This window comes from Nilaparvata lugens, chromosome 8 (assembly GCF_014356525.2).
Source record: "Nilaparvata lugens isolate BPH chromosome 8, ASM1435652v1, whole genome shotgun sequence".
In the NCBI taxonomy this organism is placed as follows: domain Eukaryota; kingdom Metazoa; phylum Arthropoda; class Insecta; order Hemiptera; family Delphacidae; genus Nilaparvata; species Nilaparvata lugens.
In genome coordinates, this window is record NC_052511.1 from 1,889,320 (window position 1) to 1,914,867 (window position 25,548).

Genomic DNA, 25,548 nt, shown 5'->3' on the forward strand with positions numbered 1-25,548 from the left:
ACTCAAACATCCTTTCCAATTATTTTGTGTTAATTTAAAAATATTTTCTGTATTTCAGGCAATAAAATGTGGCATAAAACTGAACACCAGAAAGTTGTATCAATCTGACGGTTATGCCATAAAGGAAATGCTAAAAATCACAACAGTGCTGTGTGATGCTTTGAGGAATACAGCCTCTATTAGCAAGGATGGCAATGATTCTAATGAAATTGGCAGCAATGCTGCTCTAGATGTTGCTAGCAGGGTGAGTAATATAATAGAAAAATGAAAAAAAGTTTGTTTAAATATTATCTTCAAATTGTTTTTATGCATTATCCATAATGTATTTATGTACTCTATAATATTATATCATACAATATTAAACAATAACCTACTACTTTATTGGAAGCATGTACCTATTACTGTGAACTATTTTTGTAAAAGCTATTATTCCTCTTCAATTCAAACAGTTTTGACCTCTACAACCCCTCTATATTTTTCTCCTAATTATTATCCTAGTATCTTTAATTCATCTTCTCATTTGCTACATCTCCAAGCTTAGAGATCTCAAACTCTAAGCTTGAGAATAATTATTATCAGTTAGAGTTTTCTAATTTTCAGATAGCTAATTGATTTGACTTGAATAAAAACGACTTGATACCGTTATTGTGAGACCACTGGTTTATTAGAACAATTTGAGATACTCTATCTGTTTTTACACTATTATCGTTCTCATTTAAATCGGATATTTACAGATGGAATTAAATAGAGAATTCATTTATTCAGATGCTAATTAATATATAACTATTATTTAACAAAAATTCTAAATAAATGCTGTACATCACCCCGAAGACTTCTGCTACTGCAGACATTGACAACAGGGTTAACAGCTAGATGGAAATTCGATGAGAACTACTATCCAAAAATTAGTTGCCAGCCCGGGAATCGAACCCGGTACCTCCCAATCGCCAGTCAGGAATGCTGTGGGATATTTACCACAATATCACCTGTATAACAACACAAAATATCTATTTGACACTGTAGGATTAGACTTCTTGATTCTATAGTAATATAATTGAAGCTAGATGAAAAGTTGACACATATCGTGGGACCAAAATCCCTGTTATTATAATATTGCAAGCTTTGAATAGACAATAGACATGTATAGGGTACTGCATAATTGATTTCTATTCAATCCAGAGCATTCATCTTTGAAATATATTTGTGTCTTCTTTGGAAATTATTTCTATATTTCTACAATGAATTATTCTTCAATGTTGTTTTCCATCACGAACTGCTTATTATTAAATCACTTTTTGCTATTAGAAAAAACGACTAGCAGTCAGATATTTTACATAAATGAATTAATTACTCACTGTGACAACGATATCTTTCGGCAGGTTCGCCATCTAATTGGTTGTCATATTTAAGTCAATGAATTATTCATTTCAGATTCAAGATTTGAAACTAACACGAGAACTAGCCTCCCATATTACTGGCAAAGGAGCTGTTTTGTATGAACTGCTCGGCAAAGAAGTTCAATTAAGGGTGAGCAATTACTTGATCTTCATACTGTTTGCTTTGCTTATTTTTAGAACTGATGAGATTATGTGCATTATCATTTTATAACGTCATACCTGATTTAATAGCACCATAGATAAAAATAATATAGCATGAGAAGATGGAGATAGAAATATATTTACTGTTATTAACTCATAAGGTAATAAATTTCTTACAGAATAACAGATTTAAAATATCTATCATACGCTATTTTTCTCATATTTAAGTCAGTATTTGCAGCCAAAATATTCATGTCTGACTGTTGTGATACCATGGAAAAAATATAGCATGAGAAGATATCACATGGTATTAATAGGGCATTTATGTTCCAAATTTCACTGTTTTGACTCAAGTCAATAGTCCTAGTAGTTCTTTTCCATGAAGCTATTTGACACTGGTAGTCTCTAATACTGTGCCGTCGTTCTTACATTCTCACCCGGCCAAAACAGTAATAATAGACAGTAGTCGACAGTCATCGGCTTGAAATTTGGAACCTTTAGCATGAAATACCGTATCTATACTTCTGCTATATTTTCTCTGTAATAGCACTATATATAATCACAAGGCAGTGTGGTCAACTTGTGTTTATCCATGTAATATGGAACGATGCTCTAAGCTGTTTTTTGCAGGGAAATAATGGAAAAACACTTGTAAAATAATAGAGTAACTCTTTCCAACTCATAATTATCTGTTTGGAAACCACTAGTAGAACGATACATATAGACATTTTTCAACTCAACTATCTACTGTTTTTATTCTAGGAAACTCGCAACGCCTGTGTGGCCAACCAATTGGAGGTTGGCAGCATTGAAAAAGGGCTAAGAGAGGCAATAGTGGCCGCACAAGACAGTGTGACCAACACAAGAGCGCTGATTGAGAACATAGCCGGCACAGAAGCCAGTCTGGACGCCAAAATTGAAAAGAGACATGCTGAGCTAGAACGCAATCAGAAACGGTTGCAGACTCTCAAGAAAGTCAGGTTGGCAGAGCTTATTTTCCATACTTATTATAAAACGAAAATCCCAATTAAATGCTGTAAATCACCCCGAAACTACTGCAAATATTGACAACAGGGTAAACAGCTCATCGAATTTCCATCTAGCTGTTTACCCTGTTGTCAATATTTGCAGTAGCAGAAGTCTTCGGGGTGATTTACAGCATTTAGTTGGGATTATATTTTTATAATAATTTTTTATTAATAAGCATTTGAACAAATAATGTAACTTACAATTTATTTCCATCAGTTTCTCAGTTTGTTAATGTATTTCAATTCAGTATAGGATCATGTGGTAGAGGTACTGCGATGCTTTACGGTATTCATTCATATTTAAACATGCTCATTTAAAAGCATTATTTCTATTTGCTTAATATTGTTCCTTCTTCATTTAGCAAGTAATATTATTGTTTATTCTTAATTCACATTTTTTCCCTGATAAAACATACCTGTATTCCCTTTTTTTTCTCAGTTTATCAGAGATTGACAATGGTGTAATAACCGAAACCGGTCTTTCTAATTATCAATAAATCAGTGGTTTTTTGACAATTTCTTAGTCTTCTTCATTCAATACCTGTATTCATTTAATCAATTTTCCATCTTACTGAGCTGTAAATTTTTGTTATCTTATTGCTTGTGATTGTAGCCCAATATTGTGAATTTAAATAAATAAATTTTGAATTTGAATATTCAGTAAAAGTATGCACTAGGAATTGCAAATAATACTCTCCACTCGACATATTATCTAGGTCCAGGTTATTATTTAATCTTCATTATATCCTCAAATTAATCAATTACAGATTTATTACGGTATTTAATCTTTTTGTTATATTTTTATATTTTCTCCTATTTACCTTCTAGTGGGTAATCGAAAGAGTGGGCTCTGATTGCCTAAACTCCACCCACAACACTTGTAATCTATAAGGTCTAAAATTAAAGGCACCATAATATATTTCTATTTCTATGCATCTATGTAGGTACTCATTAGGCATACTTTCTTATTAATACCTTCTTTTCTTAATATTTCTATGTTTAAAATAGTCTTTTTGTGTATTTAAACACGACATTCAGTCAATTATTAAGTAAATAATAATTATAAAAAAAAACACTGTTGAAAATGATCGCTAGACGATCGAAAGTACTTCAGTCATGCAGTAAGTAGAAGTTTTCAATTATTTACTTAATAATTGACTGCATGTCGTGTTTAAATACATAAAAAAGTGTGTTAATACATAGCAGCTCGGAATGGATCAAGAAACAATCACCTTTAAAAATAATATCAAACCGTAGATCAGTAAAGCCATATATAGCCCTAAACAATTATTATTATCATTTTTCACTACCGTATATATTTTAGAGATTATTCCATCTTCAGGTCCTGGAGATGCAATAATGTTCCAGATAATACAGTACGGTACCGTAGTGCAGTATATTTTTTAGTTTGAATATAGTTTGTATATCGTGGTGTTTTTAATTAATTTTTGAATAATTTAAATCATTTAAAGAAGATTACCCTATTGGTTTTGAAAGAAGTATGAAGTGTTTTTCCATAAAAGGGTACTATGTTCATTCTATTTTTATAATCTTCTTCAATGATATAGACATCATATAGGTACCTATATAGACATCCTATATATTATACTGTATAACCATTATAGGTATCCTATTTTCAATATATTCACATCCAAGTTGTGATTGAAAAAAGGGTAAGCCTACATACTGTTCTAATTTCATTGTATTCTCATAATCTTCAATAATATAAACATCATTATTTATACGTATATAGACATTACATGCATCTTAATTTCTATGAATTGATAAACATTCAAGTTGTGGTTAACAGGCCACCTTTTATGGAGGAGTTTGAGCGTCTTGAAATAGAGCTGAGACAGCTTTACCAGGACTATATGGCTAGATTCCGATGTGTCGCCTTCCTAGAACAACAGGTAGAGGAGCTAGATCGCATAGAACAAGAACGCATTCAACAGAAACAGGTATTTAAAATAAAAATATAAATTGAGAAAAAATAGAATGAATAAGTCAATCACTTGTCATATATATTAAGAGATAGATAGAGAGATTCCATAGAAGTTTTATAGTAAGCTTTTATCAAGGTTTTGAGGATTAATTAAAGAATACTTTTAACTTTTTTGTTAACTTTGGCTCAATCCACACTTACGCGACTCAGGTCGAGAAGAGACTCAACTCTAGTCGACAGTAACACACTCTAGTCGAGAGTAAGTCAACTCTTGTCATATAGATTAAGAGATAGATAGAGCGATTCCATGGAAGCTTTATAGTAAGCTTTTATCAAGGTTTTGAGGATTAATGAAAGAATTCTTTCAACTTTTTTGTAAACTTTGGCTCAATCCACACTTACGCGACTCAGGTCGAGAAGAGACTCAACTCTAGTCGAAAGCATGTGTTTTCAAATGGTGACAGTCGTGGAGACTAGAATCGACTGGTCTGAGTGTCACCATTTGGAAACACATGCTCTCCACTAGAGTCGAGTCTCTTCTCGACTAAAGTCGAGTCTCTTCTCGACCTGAGTCGCGTTAGTGTGAGTTGAGCCTTAGTCTACAAAATAAGTTTGAAATTAAGTTTGGTTTTTGGTCCTGCAAAATTATTTCTTTAATATATGTGAGAATATTTCCTATTTTAGTGATAATAATATGAAATATTTCTGATTCTGCAAAATTATTTCTTTAATATGTGAATATTTCTCACTTTAGTGGAAATAATGTGGAATATTTCTTCTATGTTTGTTCTTGAAGCATCTAAATTTAAAAATCTATTAATTTGTGAAAATAATTGAAGACTAAAAATTTTGTGAAGTGAACAACAACAAGACTTAACCTATTTCGGACTATGTGTAACCGTATCTAAATTTGGGAGAGGAATAGCATTTTGATGATGTACTTTATTATTGTATGAATCAATAAATAAAGAATTGGAAGAATTATTAGAACAAAAAAAAAAAAATAAACTGACGAGTAAGCATCAATAAGAACTAACTTAGGTACTTGAAAATTATTATATTTATAACATAATATTATGATAGGGACTGTCAAAAATACAAACACTGTAAAATATTGTATCAATTCTAATGAGAGATTTTGAAGAACATGAAATCAACTCTACTAAAATCACATGATATGTGACTAATCTTCAATTCGTTTTCATTCAATATGAAGTATTTATCTTGAATTAAATGGGCTGTTTATCGAATATTTATAAAAATCTGGTGTGGCGCACTCACACAACTTTCCTTGCCGTTATAAAAATTTATCACCTGACGCAAGTGTACACGCGCATTCCAAGTCTACTATTCAAAGATCTGCCAGCTGGTGACAGGACAATAACGCTGGAGACACACGTAGTCTGCTGTCTCTTCATAGTGAATGATTTAATAGAATCAACAGTTGCCAACAGTTTGCTTTATTGGATAAACACATTCACTCGAATTTCGAGCTTATTTCCAATTTTAGGTGAAAATGTCACTGAACATTAATTGTAGAGATTTTTATGCTCAATCTTTTCCACTTAAAATTTTTTGTTTAAATTCTATATGAAGCCTGATAATCGGGAATCTAAAATCACACTTTGCATTCATGTGGCTGAGCTCCTGAAATTTTTACAGATATGAGACTTGTGGCAGTTGATAGAGCTTATCAATGACTATTTAAGGTATCAATTTGATCAAAATCGTTGGAGCCGTTTTCGAGAAAATCACGAAAAACCCTGTTCTTGACAACATTTTCGCGATTTTAGCCGCCATCTTGAATTGGATTTGTTCGAAATTGTTCGTGTCGGATCCTTATAGGGGAAGGACCTTAAGTTCCAAATTTCAAGTCATTCCGTTAATTGGGTGATGAGATATCGTGTACACAGACGCACATACACTCATACACACACACACACACACACACACACACACACACACACACACACACACACACACCACACACACACACACACACACACACACACACACAACACACACACACACACACACACACACACACACCACACACACACACACACACACACACACACACACACATACAGACCAATACCCAAAAACCATTTTTTTGGACTCAAGGGACCTTGAAACTTTAGTAATTTAGAAATTCGGGTACCTTAATTTTTTTCGGAAAGCAATACTTTCCTTACCTATGGTAATAGGGCAAGGAAAGTAAAAATGTAATATTTCACTATCTCAGCCCCCAGCACTTATCTTGAATTGAATGATTTTTCCATCAAATTTTCATAAGAATGGAATATTTCACTATCAGCCTCCAATATTCACCTTTGATTGAATTTTTTCTATAGAATTTTCATGAAATTTCAATAATTTTTGTATAGGCGGCCACTAAACGCTTGCTAGACCAGATGCGAGAAGAAGAGGCTCTGCGACTCTTGGAAGAGAACGGCGTCGATCTGATGACAATGGATGGAGACCAACTGCCACCTGGAGACAGTGGAACGGGCAAGTTAACTGGCACCATGCCAACTGGCAGGCAAGTAGCTGGACAGGACAAGCCAGTTGTCGAGCGGATAAGGACTGCTACAAGTGAGTTGGGATTTATTATAAATTTAATTGATTTTAAATGTTTCTAAAACAGTGATGGGGTCCACGTTATACGGACTTATACCAGTTAGTTGGATAGCTATTCAATTTATTAATTCTATTGTAAGTTTGATCTATTTTCAATTCGATTTATTAATTTTCTTATAAGATTGGATCTATTTTCAATTCGATTTATTATAAGTTTGATTTATTTTTAAAGCTTCTAAAGTGGTCCCTATAGTGATGGGGTCCACGTTATACAGACTTCTACCATTGAGTTCTATTAGTACCAGTTGCATTAGTACTGAGTTCTATTTATTAGTACTAGAAGTACCAGACTTCTACCCTCGGTAGCTATTCGATTTACTACAAGTTTTATTTATTTTTAATGCGTTGTTGGTTATCCATCTTGTTTTCACCATTATTATTACTACCGTATTTAATAAAACTTTTAAGTGAAAAAACACTCACATTTTTCGATGTGGCGACGTCCGTTTCGTGCTGGTATTGCATATTTTCAAGCCAAACAGAGACTGAAGTATTTAAGGTTATGAGGGTGAAATTTGGTCAGAGTGGTGGTGGAGGGGAGTTTTGGCGGTTAATTGAGGAGGATTTAAATGAGTTTGTCAAACAGAGTGTGGGAGGAAAAGTTGATTTGGTCATTTAGAATATTGTTTGGTATATTTGTATATTTCAAACTGTCAAACTGCATTTTTAATGCTTCTAAAGCAGTGTCTATATTGTGAGGTCCACGTTATACGGCTGCTACCAGTGAGTTACACAGCAATATATAGGAATAGGCTGAATTCCTATATTCTGGAATACCATTCCAGAGACTGTCTAAGGGCCATATGCTAGCACTACGTTTAACGCTAAACCACGTTTACTTGTAGATGGTTGCATTCATAATAATGTGTTTCATACGGGGTTTAAACGAACAGCTGACATTTCTCCGTTTAAATCGAGTATCTGCATACGGGCCCAAGTCAATAAATAGCTATAATATTATTGGACTATAACTGTAGAATAAGTTACCTCAAAGTTTAATAAATGATACTGCAGATCAATTTAAAATAAACTTTTCAATTGGTTAGTGAAAACACTAACTTCTCATACAAGATTTTCTAAATATCGAATTATAATTCACTTGTAATATTGTTCTATGTATATTATAATCATGACTGTGAATCTAGTACGGTATTAATATTCTGACTTTGTCTAATGTCTGTGTCGCTTAATAACAATAAATATTTTATTTATTTCTATACCTATAGTAACTGTAGTTTGGACTAATCCCAGCCACAGAGTGTATCAGACAACAAAGTTGATAAATTTTGGGTGTATTTTGCCGCCGTGGATGAAAACGAATTGGACTGAAACTGTACAATAAGTTACCTCAAATAAATGAGACTGTAATTTAAAATAGAACTGTTCAACTGGTTAGTGAAAACGCTAATGCATTCCACACTAGAGTTCCTATATAGTGAGATCCACGTTATAATGGCAGAGGAGAAAGATATGAGAAAAACGATGCCGATCCTCTGTCTTGTCAATGCCTTCTATAGACGGTAGCTGGTACAGCTTTATTCATGTAATATTAACTGTTCATTCTCTTTTAAAATAATCAATTATATTTCATTAAGCAAGAAATGTTTTGCAATAATTTCATAATTAAGATGAAATATTTTATTAATATTATTAATTCTACATTGTTGGAAGACAATCTGGCAACAGAGCATAGCGAGAAAGAGATAGAGCTATCCGCTTTCTCGAATGATAGACAAGGATAGCAGTACCATTGCTAATCAAACACTGCCATTATAACGTATATTTTTCAATAATTTCATAATGAATTTTCATAAGTTAGATCAAATATTTTGTTAATTGATTATTAATTCTACATTGTTGGAAGACAATCTGGCAACAGAGCAAAGCGAGAAAGAGATAGCGCTACTGTATCCGCTTTGTTGAATGATAGACAAGGATAGCAGTACCATTGCTAATCAAACACTGCCATTATAACGTGGACCTCACTATAGTGAGGTCCACGTTATAATGACAGTATTTGATCAACTTTGGTTTTCCTATCCTTGTCTATCATTCGACAAAGCCGGTGGTACTATCCTTTTGTAGGTCCACAACGGTCCCAATTATGTTTTTGACAGTGTAGAAATATGATTAATTAATGCAGAGAATCGGCATCGCTATTCTTCTATCTTTGTCCACTGTCATTATAACGTGTACCTCACTATATATATATATGTATATAATGGAATCATGATTGATTTGAAATATTCATTATAACAACTAATTTCTAACCTCAGACTAGGGGTATACTCGTATCAGATAACAAAATAATGATTTTTGTATTTTTTTGTCGTAGATAACAACTTGGGTCGTCCCATGACAGGGCGTAGCGTGAGGAGGCGTGTCTACGGCGCCATGACAGCGGCAGACGAAGACAGCCAGAGTTTGGACTCTGATTCCGACCTGCTATTGGACGATGATGATGACGACGAGCTGAGTCAGCCATTCTCCGATGAAGACGGTCTGCTCATGGCCGGAAACGCGTCCAATGCTAATCTGCCGCCCGATCACAGTGATGACGATTTTTAGGAATAAGAAATTCCTAGAAATTGGAAATTCGTTGTTATGCCTCACCTTGTAATTGCCTTTATTAAGGGCGGAGTTGGGACTCTGGGTCCTCTCTGCCACACAACCCACAAAGGAGAGAGTGGGTTTCTGTGAAGAGATTTTTGGGGATAATGATTTCTGAAGCACTGGAACAATTATAGTTAGGTTCACGTTATAAAGTTGGTGGGAATTAAAGGACGGCCGAGTTGCCAGTTTTCTATTTCCACCGCACTCTGTAGTAGGTAGCTGTGATTCAAGTCATTCCGGTATATTTTATAGTATTGACTCTTTCAACTTGTTAATAATGATCAATTATTTTTGAAATATAATTATATTCACAAGGAAAATATGATGTTTTCGTGATTGGAGAGCAAATTTTCATAATTGAGAATAAGTATTCTGGTAGTTCATTATATTTATCATATTATATTTCTTCAATGGCAATACAGCATACCTCTATATTCAATGGCTACCTAAATTGATATATAACTATATCAAGGAGAAATATAATTCATTGACCGAGCGAAGTGAGGTCTAAGATTCAAGTCGACGGTTTGGCATTTCATGTTTGAATGTTCAAATGTTTGAATGTTAAATGTTTAAAATATTTAATGTTTATATTTTTATATGTTGCGCATTTACGGCGAAACGCAGTAATAGATTTTCATGAAATTTGACAGGTATGTTCCTTTTTTAATTGCGCGTCGACGTATATACAAGGTTTTTGGAAATTTTGCATTTTAAGGATAATATAAGAGGAAAAAGGAGCCTCCTTCATACGCCAATATTAGAGTAAAAATCAGAATATAGAATTATTCATCATAAATCAGCTGACAAGTGATTACACAGATGTGTGGAGAAGCCAGTCTATTGCTGTATTTCCATAAGGTCTATAGTTTCAATCAGGTACTTGTGGATGAGAATACTGCGTGAGGTCTACTGTTCACAGAACTACTAGTGTGTTCAGCATTAAGACTTTCAATAAATGTAATAAAAGGTTCTTAGGCTGAGCGTACACCGGTTAATCAAGGCAAGACAAGTTAAGTTTCTTCTCCTTCATTTTTCTTCTTCTTCTTCTTCTTCTTCTTCTTCTTCACGATGGTCCATGGATTTCATCAATTTTTTGTGAAAAATAAAAATCGCTCAAAGTTCGTGATCTTATGGTCTTTGATGCGAGAAACACGAATCTGGAATCATATTTGCTGAATTACTTACCGTTCAAGACATATGACCATTTGAAAATTTGAAAATTTTATGTTTGCAGCTCCATAACTCATCCTGTATAGCAGCTTGGGGTGCCAAATTTGGCCCTGACATCTCTCAGGTCAAGCTTCATATATGGTGCAAATTCAAGCCAAATCTTAGATACAATTTGTTTGTGTTTTTCACGATGGTTAGTTAGTCCATGGATTTCATCAATTTTTTGTGAATAATAAAAATAGCTCAAAGTCTGTGATCTTATGGTTTTTGATGCGGGAAACAGGAATCTGGAATCATATTTGCTAAATTACTTACCGTTCAGGAGATATGACCATTTGAAAATTTGAAAATTTTATGTTTGCAGCTCCATAACTCATCCTATATAGTAGCTGGGGGTGCCAAATTTGGCACTGACATCTCTCAGGTCAAGCTTCATATATGGTGCAAATTTAAGCCAAATCTGAGATAATTTTCGTCTCAGTGTGGTTCAAGATGGTTAGTCCATGTATTTCATCAATTTTTTGTAAAAATGAAATCCACTCAAACTCCGTGGTTTATGATGCGAGAAACACAAATCTGGAATCATATTTACAAAACTCCTTACCGTTCAGGAGATATGACTATTTTAAAATTTTATGTTTGCAGCTTCATAACTCGTCACTCTGTATAGTATAGATGGGGGTGCCAAATTTGGCACTGACATCTCTCAGGTCAAGCTTTATCCATGGTGCAAATTTAAGCCAAATCTGAGATAATTTTCGTCTCAGTGTGGTTCACGATGGTTAGTCCATGTATTTCATCAATTTTTTGTGAAAAATTCTTCTTCTTCTTCTTCTTCACGATGGTTAGTCCATGGTTTTCATCAATTTTTTGTGAAAAAAACGTCTCAATACATCACATGCTTGTAACACAACTCACACTGATTAGTCATTGCAATTAGACATGTCTTCATAAGCAACTATGTGAAGTATTGTGACTAAACGTGACTAGTCTTGACTTGACTAACAGTTGTACACCCAGCCTTATTATTTTGTATAGATTTTCTTTATTCTAGACTCACCATGTCAAATCTATATAATGATATTTCAGGTATTATAAATTCACCTCCAAATGTTATAGTATAGAGAGATAATATACAATAAAACATTGAATAAAGAAAGTGCACCAATATGTACCTTTTATTTCATGTTTACAAATATCATACAAAAATACAAAGCTGTATTTATTGTCTCACATTGCATATACATTTTGAATAAACACACCCACTGTAGATTTTGAGCTGTCCATTCCAGAATTTCAAATAAAAACAGCACCAAAACTAAAAAGAAAGTTAGTTGTCAACAAAGTATCTCCACACCAGAATTTTTTTAATGAAACTCTGTTTGATAATGAATCTGATATAATTTTGAAAATTTGAAAACCAAAGAGTTATGTGATGAATTAGTGTAGAAAATTCTTGAATATCAGTACAATAAATTTTTGAGTATTTTTTTCTAATTATTTCGATTTCTTTGGAAATTAGCATGGATCGTCGTCCATCTCAGCCTTGGTTGCATTAAGAGTTTGCAGGGTTCTCAGTAGATGCTCTATCATACGGTCACGTTCGTCATTCCTGTTCAAACAAAAAATCGTTAAATAATAGTGTCTAATAATATAATACAATGAAAAATGACCGTATTTACCGTTCAGGTAGTATTTATTGATCTAATAGTGAAGGATGGAAGAATAATGGGTTAAATTAATATTATTTTATCAAGTTTTTGAAAAAATTATAAATAGTGACTACTCTAATTCAATGAACAATTTATTACTGAACTGATAATGGAAATAATGGAAGAATATTGGGTTGAATTAATATCATTTTATTTTATCTAGTTTTTGAACGAGATGCTATAATATCAATTTCAAGATAATGTGATCATAATTTTAATTCCCATTAAAACATTATTAAATTGACCGACAAAGGTAGATTGATGGTAAAATATTGATACATTTTATAATAATATAATATGCATTTCAATAAGACAATGCCAAAGAACACAATTTAAAGGGTGTACTTATTAGTTCTTTACAATATGATGAGGAATTTTATAATTATGATGAAACAATTATATACAGTAGGCTACTCAAATCATATCTTGAACTTCTTCTTCTTCTTCTTCTTTGGCTGTGCCTTATCCCATCTAAATGGGGTCGGCATTCCTTCACAAAGCCCTATCCAATGCTTGCTCTCTCCTCCTACCACTCTCCCGCAAGTCAGCCGCTATTCTATCTCCCCACCTCATCCTAGGTCTACCTCGTCCTCTCACACCATCCAAAACCAAATCCTGCACTCTTCGTCCAACATAATCCTCCTCCCGTCGCTGCACATGCCCAAACCACCTCATCCTTGTCTCCTGCATTTTCTTTCCAATCATATCTTGAACAATTTATGAAAATACTAAGATCGTTTTCCAAATAAATCTATTTGAAATTGAATTATTTACTTAAAAACTCTTTGTAATTTAATATTACTCTTGCTAAAGTTAGGATAAAGTTGCCCATCAGCCTCATGACCATTTACCAATTCGTCGTTAAAGAACCTTGTACACTATTCTATAATATTCATGACGTTTTTGAAAAATATGAAACTTCAACTTACGCAATACAGTATCCGAATTTCTCAGACTCGAGATCCTGCACTTTCTTGGCGAGTTGAGCCTTTTTGCAGCTGAAGTCCTGTTCAAGGGCAGTTTGCTGCGCCACCAGCTCTTGAATTTGTTTCTCTTTGTCAGCATTTGCTTCCTAATTCACCAAAAAACATGTATAAATTAATAAAATTCAAAGGATTACAGCCTTAAACTAAAGTAAAATACAATAATAAACTATAAGAACATATTTTTAATTTTGTCTAATTCTATTGATTAATGCACCAATTTTATTATCAACAAGTCACAATTTTCTAACTAGAGAATCAGATTATTATGGAAGATATATTTTCAAGTGTACTGTATCTGTTGAAAACATAAATCAATACCTGGTAGGTACTCTATTGAGATTCACGTTAAAAAATAAGTGGAATCTCACTATATAGGTCTTGAAATAGTCATAAATACTAGTATGTTGATCACTGTTACAAATTTCTTAATTGGAAAATTCGACTGAATCATTGTCAATATTGTAGAACCGTTCCTAATTGAATAAAAACACACATATGTTGTCAAATTGTACCGAATAAAACTGTGTAGAATTTGACAACATATGTGTGTTTTTATTCAATTCTTAATTAGAACTTTAACATAGAACTTTACAAGTAGTAGAGTTTAATAGAACAGTGCTTGGGACATTACAAATATGGATATAGTTAACAAAACCTCACAGGATACATATACATTGGGGATACACACAGGATACATTGAAAAGTAATGATGATTTGAAGATTTTCAAAAAAAAAATTAAAAAATATTTAGTTGATAGAGCTTTTTATAGTGTACAAGAATTCCTTTCAAACCTAAACTAGGTTGAACTACTTAGTGTTAGAATTATTATGTAATAACATGACTTGTCTTATACTCCATGACTGGAGTCTTTAGGACGTAATCTTAAAAAAAAAAAAAAAAAAAAAAACATTTTTCAGGTGACAAATCCTTGATTAAAATAGTGGAAAAAATAAAATACCGGTAAGTTGTTATTATTTGAACTGTTGTTCTTTTACCATTAAAATGTGTTTCGGATGGACACGTTAAGCCGTCGGTCCCACATGCCTAAAAAGCAGTCGTTAGGTTATGTCACAAGCCCTGAAATTGGTCAATTGCGACCTACTCTGACACCAGACCTGAGCCAGCCAGGTCACTCGAATATTATTATATTATTACCATTGAATAATAGGATTTTTGAGCATAAACTTCTTTTGCTGAAGGTGATGCCCACATGAGATTCAGGCTTGTGCGTGGATAAATTATTTATTAATTCCATCATTCAGAATTACACAACTTGTAGAAAAGTACCACAGGCTGAAGCCAAAAATATCAGAAAATTAAACACACTATTTATGATGAGACGGACGATGCAGAAGAGAGATGAGTTTGATTTTTTGGAAGCTAAATAATATTATTCATGATTTGGTAACAGTGAAATAGGACATTTTGTTACTGTGAAGTAATGACCATTTTTACAATGTGTCAAACCTATTTTAAAAACTTGATTCCACCCTAAAAAATTCAAAATCATTTCTGCCAAATGAATACAGTCTATTTTATAATATGCCTATTCAAAAAACTTAATTCTACCCTAAAAATTACAAAATTATTTCTGCTAACTGAATAGGTGCAATCTATTCTATAATATGTGGAGCCTAATTTGAAAAAATCATTATAATAATCTACTAATTTTCTGATAAAATAACATTAGGTTTACCTCTAATCGTTCATTATAGAAATCTACTAATTTTCTGATAAAATAACATTAGACTTACCTCTAATCGTTCAGCTTCATAATTGACATCATGCAACATTTGAAGGTTCTTTCTTTCCCACTCTGCCATGCTATCAGCTGCGCCCGAGCCAGACTTCTTGCTATTGCCTTCTTGCTGTTTCTGAAAATTAGGATACATTTTCAAATTCAAGTCTCAGATTTTTATAATAAAACTTATATGAAATTATAGTGTTTGTAATAGGTACTGAACACAATAAATTATTGTTAGTTTAAGATACATTTTTAAATTCAAAGTTTAATTTTGTTCCTGATAAGATTGATGCAGGCACCTCATTTTAAATTATCATGAGCAGGATAAAAAAATGTGGCATTAATAACCCTCCAATTAAAATATCAATTATTAGTATTATTTGATATTGAATAATCACGTTTTCATGTAAAGAATAGAAATCTTACAATTTAATATACAGGATTACATGATAATAAATAATGGTATATCCTTATTGTTTAATATGGTTGTTCTTTTTTGGGTTTTCTCAATTTATTCACAACTTTTATTTGAAAAGCTCAAGTAGATATTATAGAAGAGTGACAGATGAGAAGAATAAGTTAAATGAAATGACAGTAGTCTATAATAATACAAATCTTTAGTATTCTCAAAATTAAATGGTTATTGGACAACATCTTTTACTATAAACACAGACAAAATAAGTGCTATAAAGCAGCAGTCTACTCTTATTTCTATTGCATGTATTTTCTTCATAAAAACTTCTTAATATTTATATTACATGAGCATTTCCTGCATATTTTATTATTTACATATATTCTTTTTATTTCATCCCTACTGCCTTTTTTATTTGTTTCAGTAATATCATAGAGAAAATGAAGCATAAGATAAAAAAGAAAGCGTATGTTATCTTTTCTTCATGGTATATATTCAATAATATAGTAAACAACATTATAATTATGATTAGGATTGACCATTTATAATGAACATTGAATTCTAATTAAAAATCGTTCTACCTTATTTACTAGTAGGCTACCTAATTCAATTCGTTTAGTGTTTAAATGTTCTATATTCTATAGTTTTTGTAGATGAATAATTAGACCGAAGGCAAAGCTTGCTTGTATACGTTCCTTCAACCCTTATTCAATCTGTTCTCCCCACTGCTCTATTTGAGTAAACAATATAAATTTCGCAAACATTTTTTGAAAATTAACTGACCACTCGTCCCCTACATAAAAAAGCATGGCTTGTGTGTAGCTGAGCTATTCATTCAAATAAATACAAAATAGTTTGAGTCTAGCACGCATAACTGTTTCATAACATCATATTTTTTATACATAAAGAATCTGAAACTTTCAGCATCCGCTAGTTAATTTTAATACACTGAGTTGATTAAACACTAGTTAATTTAGACACTAGTTCAAATTATACACTAGTTAATTTTATATACTAACCACTTTGAACATATCTCGCAGATAGTCAGCATTAGCCTGCCACTTTTCGTACTGAAACGAGGGACAGACCGACTTGATGTAGTTCAAGCCAGCCATAGCTCGGCTAAGCATCTTCTGCCTGGCCACCTCGTATTTGTGAGGAATCTCCGCCTGCTCCCGGGCCAGTTCGGCGCTTATCTTCTCCTCCTTCGCCCTGTAGATGCACTCGATCTGATGCTTGTAGTCTATCTGCTCCTGGGTTACTACCTGCAACAGGAAAAATTAGAAAATTTTCATCAAAATTTTAAATTTTTTTCATCAAAATATGTACCTTTAAAATACACCAAAATTTTGCAGATGTTCATGTCATACAATGGCATGACTGTTGAAGTGTTCACCAATCCCGAGGTGCAGGGAACTTGGATATACTCCGTAGCAGACTGACAGGGACTCAAAGGAGCTTCCACATAACGGCTTTTAAATTGTTTAATCAGCTCCCCAGGTCTGAGAAGGATGCTGAAAAAAATACTTTTACGATAAAGGAGCGACTGGTGGAGCGGCCTTTATTCCCCAACGATGTACATGGCCTCACCAGAATCTGAGGGAACGTGCCCCCCGTCTTCCTTGACACAGTCTGTCTGGTCATCCCAGCTATCGTTGAAGGATTCAAGTATAAAGTAAGAACATCTCACTAAACTTGAATTTTAAAAAACTTTTGAAGTGAAAATGTTTTCAAAACTTCAAAAGTTTTTTAAAATTCAAGTTTAATTTTAACAGTGAAAAAGTATGGATATACAACAGAGTAAGAACATCTCACTATATAAAGCTCACATAAACGACTTTACTTGTAGAGAGATGCCTTCATCCTGTAGAATATTACTTTAAATCTATTTATGATAGTGCTCTCCTGTCTCCAACGGATATATTGGAACTTACTTTTGAGAAATCTCAAGTAGATATTATAGGAGAGTGACAGATGAGAAGAATAAGTTGACTGGAATTAAAGTAGTCTATAATAAAAATTTATTCTTAAAATGAAATACATATCAACCATTCTATTATTATAAAGCAACAGTCTACTCCTAATTCTATTACATGTATTTCTTTCTTAATAAATAATGTCTCCTTATTTTCCTCAGTAATATCATAAAGAAAAGATAGCTTATGCATATTTAATATTCAACAAAATAGTCAACAATAACATACATAATTATAGGAATACCTATAATGAGCATAACAGTAATTAAAAATTGTTTCACCTATTTTGTTAGTAAGCTAGACTACCCCATTTTCAAAACTCAAGTGTTTAAATTATTTATTTTTTCTACAGTTTGTAGGTGAGTAGCCTACCGGTTAGATCAGCTTGTATATAGCTTCTTTCAACCCCATTCAATCCATCCTCTCCACTCTATATGGATTATGAATAATCAATTTTATCTCCATGAGAAAACAATAAATTTCACAAATATTTTTTTGAAAATTAACTGATCACTCCCTACATAAAAAACATGGCTTACAAATTTCACAAACACTTTTTTGAAAATTAACTGACCAATCCCTAAATAAAAAAGCATGGCTTACAAATTTCACAAACACTTTTTTGAAAATTAACTGACCACTCCCTACATAAAAAAGCATGGCTTACAAATCTCACAAACACTTTTTTGAAAATTAACAGACCAATCCCTAAATAAAAAAGCATGGCTTACAAATTTCACGAACACTTTTTTGAAAATTAACTGACCACTTCCTACATAAAAAAGCATGGACTACAATAAATTTCACAAACACTTTAGCTAAGCTAGTCATTCAAATAAACACAAAATAGTTTCAGTCTAGTACGCATAACTGTTTCATAACATCATATTTTTGGATACATTATTAAGAATCTGAAACTTTCAACACCCGCTAGTTAATTTTTATACACTGAGTTGATAAAAGTGCGTACAGATTTACGCGCCGCGAACATGAGCAATTCACTTTTAATCAGCTGATGACAAGCTTTTTATATCTGTATCTTACCGTTTCTGTAAAAATACAGGTATAGTCAGCTGATTAAAAGTGAATTTCTCATGTTCGCGGCGCGTATATCTGTACGCACCTTTATACACTAGTTAGTTTAGACACTAGTTCAAATTATACACTAGTTAGTTTTTTATATACTAACCACTTTGAACATATCACGCAGATAGTCAGCATTAGCCTGCCACTTTTCGTACTGGAACGAGGGACAGACCGACTTGATGTAGTTCAAGCCAGCCATAGCTCGGCTCAGCATCTTCTGCCTGGCCACCTCGTATTTGTGAGGAATCTCCGCCTGCTCCCGGGCCAGTTCGGCGCTTATCTTCTCCTCCTTCGCCCTGTAGATGCACTCGATCTGATGCTTGTAGTCGATCTGCTCCTGGGTTACTACCTACCAAATTTACACAAAATGAATTGAAATAAAACAAATATTGATATGCATGGGCTATAGTGAGGTTCACGTTATAATGGTAGTGTTCGATTAGCAATGGTATTGCTATCCTTATTGTCTATCATTCAACAAAGCGGATAGCGATATCTCTTTCTCGCTTAGCTCTGTTGCCAGATCTTCTTTTAACAATGTAGAATTAATAATTAACAAAATATTTCATCTTAATTATGAAAATTCATTATGAAACTATTGAAAAATATAATTTCTTGCTTAATAAAATATAATTTATTATCTTGAACGAACAGTTAATATTACATCAATAAACCTGTATCAGCCACCATCTATAGAAGATATTGACAAGGCAGAGGATCGGCAACATTGTTCTCCTATCTTTCTCCACTGCCATTATAACGTGGACCTCACTATAGTGTTTTCAAACGAGTCCTCAACAAGCAAGTACTGTAGGGTCCACTGTTATAAATGTTAAATATTCAAAATATCTATAAAACATAGGAATTATTCAGTTAATTTATGAGTTTACTTAATGATTATTACTGAATGATAACACTGAATTAATTAGTAGGTACTTGTGAGCGTTCGACTGTACAAAATGCCTGTTAACGACACACACACACACACACACACACCACACACACACACACACACACACACACACACACACACACTTTTCAGCTTTGCTAATTATTTTGACAATTTCAATCACTATTATATTTTGTAATGTGAGTTTCATTCAAAAGCACGATGCTATATTTTTCAATATATATTTTCCTGAAAATTTATCATAGAGTCACTACAAGAGATAAAATGTTTGTTGTCTTTCAGCTTCTAATCCCACATGAAATAATATTAACATAGAAGGAAGACGAAGCAAAATAAAAAATATTTATTGAATCAACTTTTTCGACCAACAGTGCAGGAAAATCAAAATTAAGTTGTTAACAATGGCCCATATGAATAAAAGAAGAGCAAATGCTCATGAGCAAAAGCATTGAGCATAAGGTTTTGCTCATGAGCAAAAGGTAGAAGAAAAAGCATTTGCTCATTTTGATATGAATAAACTTTACCTTATACTCTTACCTTATGCTCCTTAACTCTGGAGCAAATGCTCACGTATTTTAAAGATTTTTCATCAGCTGATTCACTTTTGTAGCCTTACTTTGTTTTTATAGCTCACGGAAGCGCTAAATATGAAAGTAGGGTGCACCGCTTGTGTTTGCGTCGTCTGATCTGTTTTCTATTTATGAGTTTTAGGTTAGTTGAGTTTAGAATTTTGAATAATATCGTGAGAAAATGTCATCTGTATAATAATCTTCAGCATATTCTTATAATATCAATAGCCTTCTTATAATCGTCTACACTCTCATCTTCTTAAATGCCTATTTCCTATTTTGTGATGACTCTTTAAAACAGGTAGCTTTTGTATTTATTCTTCAGTAGGAATAATGGTGATATATAATTATATATCATGGTTGAATCTAAAAAGAGTTTTATAGTTCTCAACTATTGGTTGTGATCGTAGCTGTTATAGTTTCCTCTTCATCATACGAATTAGTTGAGCCATTTTACTATAAAAGGTGATAAGCTAGACTCACCTTTTTTGAAGCATTTGCTTCAAAAGTTGAGCAAATGCTCTAGTTTATTCATACAATTTTGAGCAAATGCTCAAACTATTTTTTTGATGAGCATGAGCAAAAGGTTTTGCTCACGTTTATTCATAGGAAATGAAGCAAATGCTCCATATTTTAGAATTATGAGCAAATGCTCAGCTTTATTCATATGGCCCATTGACTGTGGTATACCTCACTGCACGTTATAATAATATCAAGGACACCGAGTTCGAGGACAGCCACCACATTCAGCACACAGCCGCCCCTTCATTCAAACATACATACATTATTCAATTTCAAATAAATTAAGGTTTTTATTAATAACAGCATCACACACACACAAACATTTGATGGATTTCAGGCAATTTCACCCATAATTACCCACTTTTCATATTCAATGGTAACTGTAGAAAAATTTAATGTGAAATACGTGCGCAAAGTTCCTCTGCTGCACTCAAGAAACCATTCCGCCCTCGCCTACGGCTCGGGCGTAAACGTTTCTTTCGGTGCAGCAAACTGTCACTTTGCGCACTAGTTGCACAAATAACTATTTTCTATCTTTTCTCTATGATATTATATAGGTATCTCCATTTGAGTCTTTCCCTTATCGAGGGTGGTCTTCAATTTATTAATATCATAGGCTATATTATTGGTGCATATTATATTATTGCTATATTATGGTGCATATAATATAGCCTACCTCCATGAGAGTCTTTCCCTTATCGAGGGTGTGCGGCGAAATTTGAGTGACAAATGCCTCCAGAGTGAGTTCGTCGAAGTTGAGACAATCCATGATGGCCATCACTCGCTTGCGATTCTCCTCCATCGGGTCCACTTTACAGCCATCGTCGGCTGATGCTCCTGATTCAATCAATTCATTCATTCATTATTCAAATATACACAATATTATTCATTAAAATAATTGGGTGAGGACAGACAGAAAAAACCCAAAACTGTTCCTCCCACGAATTTTGATGAATCAGAAATAAGGAAAAAAAAATAGGTGGAGAAAAATGTTACCTGAATGTTAAATTGTAGAGAAATGTAAAAATATACCATGGGCACAGGAAATTCTCTATAATTTAACATCTACTGTATTCACATTTATAAAGTTCAATTGTATGAACATTTCACTTAGCACAAACATTAAAACAGTTCTATTGTATGAACATTTATTTTCAGTATCAGCAAGAATAGATAGTATTGGTTCTCTGATATGATTGTGTAAGCATAGCAGAAACACAAAATTTATTTCCAATTTTGTTCACAAAATTACATATTACATATACACAAAATTCACAAAATTACATATACATATTCTATGTATATTTCAATTCAAGTTTCACATTATTCAATTTTCAATATTTGGAGTTTTGCCAACACTGCTAAAGATCTACCTTTATTCAGTCTGTGAATTATTAAAAATAAAAAATTAATTCAATTTCAAATGTACCGTATTTCGCTTCTATTTTCAACCAGCCCACTATTTTTTATTTAAGGCAGAGGAGAAAATATATTATTAAATCTGATAATGAACTTGTTTCTGAGACTATTAGATCTAATGTGTTGGGCTATTAAATCTATATCAAATGTATGTGTTTAATAGTCCATTTTATTTAATAAGTGTCTTAGGAAATGGGTTTGAAGGTATTATTTGTTGTCTTTGAAGAAACATCTTCAAAAGTAGCTGTACTATAATTTCTAGTACTACGGCACCTGATCAGTACTTCTTGTGGATATTAGGTTGTACACAGAACACAGTTATTGTATAAAAATAGTGACTTTTAAATATAGTAACTGTAGTACGGTACTATGGTACTTTCAATATATTTATTATAGTATACAACCATAGCCACCTCTAATACCTCTAATAGCCTCTAATAAACAATACATAATATTTTTATATATTTTCAATAATATAACATTATTCAAAGTTTTTAAAATGACACTGTACCTTTGGCGACAGAGGCACTCAACGACGTTCTCCGTCTCTGCTGTGCCAGTGAAAGCCGTTTGCCCCCAGACTGCTGGGAGGCCCTATCTTGCCCTTCGCCCCCTTCAGCTGGCCCCTTTTTTGCCCCCTTCTTGCCCTTTTCGGGCGGGCAGCATAGCTCGGGGCAACAGGGCTCGTCGGTGAGGCCCGCTGATAGGTCTGGTGACACCTAAAAACCAAAATCAAAAATATTACAGAAAAAATTCAGTACCGTATAAAGTATTACAGAGATTCAGTAAAATATTACAGAGCTAAAAAGTACAGAAAGATTATACTTAATGTGATCAAATTTTACTTGAAATTCATGATTAAATAAAAACACACATACCGGTTTGTTGTCAAATTCTACAGAGTTTTATTTGGTACAGGACCATGGTATTGTGACCACACAAGTCACATTTCAAGCTGACGAAATGTCACCAAACATGTTTGGTCCTGTACCAAATAAAACTCTATAGAATTTGTCAACATACCGGTATGTGTGTTTTTATTTAATTATGGAACGGTTCTACAATATTGACAGTGACTCAGTCGAATTTTTACTTGAAACTCATTTTAAATTTAAATTACATGTAGCATTTAATTCTGAGTCCAATGCGATCGATTTCAACCTTAAATATCCAATTATTATTGAGATATTTAAAAAAATGTTCACAATTCAGTCAATTTAATGAAATATTCCAGACATTTTCCATTAGTTATACCATTGAAATACTCACAGTGAAAAATTAAAATTTATTATAGGTTGTTCAAATGATTCAACTGACTCAATTTATTATAGGTTGTTCAACTGGTTCAACTGACTCAATTTATTATAGGTTGTTCAACTGGTTCAACTGACTCAATTTATTATAGGTTGTTCAACTGATTCAATTACTGACTCAATTTATTAAGTTATAGGTTGTTCAACTGACTCAATTTATTATAGGTTGTTCAACTGATTCAACTGACTCAATTTATTATAGGTTGTTCAACTGATTCAACTGACTCAATTTTTTATTATAGGTTGTTCAACTGACTCAAGGTTCCCTTGAAACGTATAGAAAACTTGAAATTAGGGTACCTTAATTTTTTTTGAAAGCAATACTTTCATCACCTATGGTAATACAGCAAGGAAAGTGAAAAAACACAAATTATTCGGGTTTTAGAGAATGTTCAAGCTAGGTACTCTTTTACTAGGTTTTTTTAATAATTTGAAAGAAAATTACCAGCATTTCATCTAAAGGCTTTAGCTCTCCCTGGCAGGGTGACTCCAAGAAAGGAGTATGGAGTTTTCCTCGCTTCAGCTGATAGACCATGTAGCGAGAATATTCCATCCTTCTCTCGACATCCTCTTCCGAACAGGGAGGCTGCATCAGTCTGTCTATCCATTCGTGCATTATTTGTTGTTCTGCGAAAATCAGAAAAAATATATTTAAACTTGATCAATTAGTGTTTTTGTTATTTTATTTTATTCATGACATGGCGCCATCAATCCTACAAGTAGTGTGAGTAATGGATGAAGGTATAAGGTACCTTAAGGTAAAAGGTACTGTTTACATTACACGAGGCTTAAACTGCGTTTACACCAAAGCTAAATGTTTATTTTTCCGTCCTTATAGATTTTATTAGATTGAACCATAGAAAAACAATAGCGTGAGTATATATTCCATGGTATAGGACGTTTATGTTGCAACTTTTACTGTTATCTCAAGCCGATAGTCCAGGTACTTCTTTCCCGTAAAGCTGTGTGACGCTCGTAGTCTCTCATACTGTGCCGTTCATACACTCTAACCCCAACAAAACAGTAAAAATCGACATTAATTGGCTTCAGATAACAGTAAAAGTTGCAACATATACGCCCTATACCATGGGATATCCACTTATGCTATTGTTTCTCAATGATTGAACGGAACTTGATGAACACATATTAACATATTATGCTAATCATGTGTGTATGATTAGTTATGTTTAATCTAATAGAATCTACAAGGACGAAGAAATAAACATTTAGTTGATAACTTTGGTGTAAAATACAGCTCTGTTATCTTGCTTGCAAGATAATTATATTATTATCTTGATTAAAATGTTTAAATATCAGTTTATTTTCTTACTTTTTGTAAGAAATATTATGTTAGAAATCCTGTAAATACAGCTTTGTTATCTTGCTTGCAAGATAATTATATTATTATCTTGATTAAAATATTTAAATATCAGTTTATTTTCTTACTTTTTGTAAGAAATATTTATTGAGAAATCCTGCTGGCTTCTATGTTTTTATGAATGATTAACTTACCATGAGGACATTTGATTTTTGGTGCCAAAGTAATAATTTGGCGGAGAGTTTTTCGAAACTTGGACTCGGCATCTTCGGCGTCCACATCGCAGTTCGGGTCCATTTTTGCAACCATTCAGATTTGTTACTGCTAAGTAATTAGAAATTTGGATTAAACTTTTGACCGATATTACTTGATATTTTGTGTGAAACAATTCGTCTATCAAGCTTGCTATGTGTGTGTGATGAAAATGATAACAGTCTCATGTAGTCATGGTGATTAGAAGTAAAATATATAGTAATCAGCTTGTAAAGAATTCTCAGCATAGATACGGTTGATTCTCTTAAGATAATATCAAGATATTAAAATATTTATATCATTTACTCTTAAATATTATTATTTCCTAGGATTTACTTGTATCATTTTTGTGTCAGAATGCCACACAAAATATTCCAACCACTTGAATTGA

The 25,548-nt window shown here is 32.9% G+C and overlaps 2 protein-coding genes across 3 annotated transcripts in view; one reads left to right on the forward strand and one right to left on the reverse strand.

Annotated features, from left to right (window-relative positions):
• LOC111064326 (clusterin-associated protein 1) overlaps window positions 1-10,266 on the forward strand; it is a 37,358-nt gene extending 27,092 nt beyond the window's left edge. Inside the window, exons 8-13 of the mRNA XM_039433717.1 lie at window positions 59-244; window positions 1,432-1,527; window positions 2,301-2,518; window positions 4,377-4,527; window positions 6,899-7,106; window positions 9,487-10,266. Coding sequence (XP_039289651.1) covers window positions 59-244; window positions 1,432-1,527; window positions 2,301-2,518; window positions 4,377-4,527; window positions 6,899-7,106; window positions 9,487-9,719 — 1,092 coding nt within the window. The 3' untranslated portion in view covers window positions 9,720-10,266. The remainder of the gene's footprint in view (window positions 1-58; window positions 245-1,431; window positions 1,528-2,300; window positions 2,519-4,376; window positions 4,528-6,898; window positions 7,107-9,486) is intronic.
• Window positions 10,267-12,088: 1,822 nt separating this feature from the next.
• Window positions 12,089-25,378, reverse strand: LOC111064319. 2 transcript variants are annotated; one of them, XM_022352028.2, is made up of 8 exons: window positions 25,100-25,378; window positions 24,033-24,214; window positions 22,786-22,993; window positions 21,532-21,692; window positions 18,958-19,203; window positions 15,391-15,510; window positions 13,579-13,721; window positions 12,089-12,549 (listed from the first exon to the last, which is right to left on the reverse strand). In XM_022352028.2, exons 1-8 carry the CDS (start codon window positions 25,212-25,214, stop codon window positions 12,456-12,458), a joined length of 1,269 nt encoding a protein of 422 aa, XP_022207720.1. In that variant the 5' UTR covers window positions 25,215-25,378; the 3' UTR covers window positions 12,089-12,455. The 2 variants fall into 2 exon arrangements, with proteins under 2 accessions (XP_022207720.1, XP_039289652.1); XM_039433718.1 differs by lacking the exon at window positions 18,958-19,203 and adding an exon at window positions 16,812-17,057 and having other exon boundaries at window positions 25,100-25,375.
• Window positions 25,379-25,548: the final 170 nt, after the last annotated feature.

Excerpts from the sequence above, each read along its gene's own strand:
- LOC111064319 (XM_022352028.2), bottom strand. The coding sequence starts at position 25,214 with ATGGTTGCAAAAATGGACCCGAACTGCGATGTGGACGCCGAAGATGCC. Across the intron at positions 21,693-22,785 it reads GAGTGCCTCTGTCGCCAAAG|GAGCATCAGCCGACGATGGC; the intron begins GTACAGTGTCAT and ends TGATTGAATCAG. Across the intron at positions 13,722-15,390 it reads ATGAAGCTGAACGATTAGAG|GAAGCAAATGCTGACAAAGA; the intron begins GTAAGTCTAATG and ends TTGGTGAATTAG.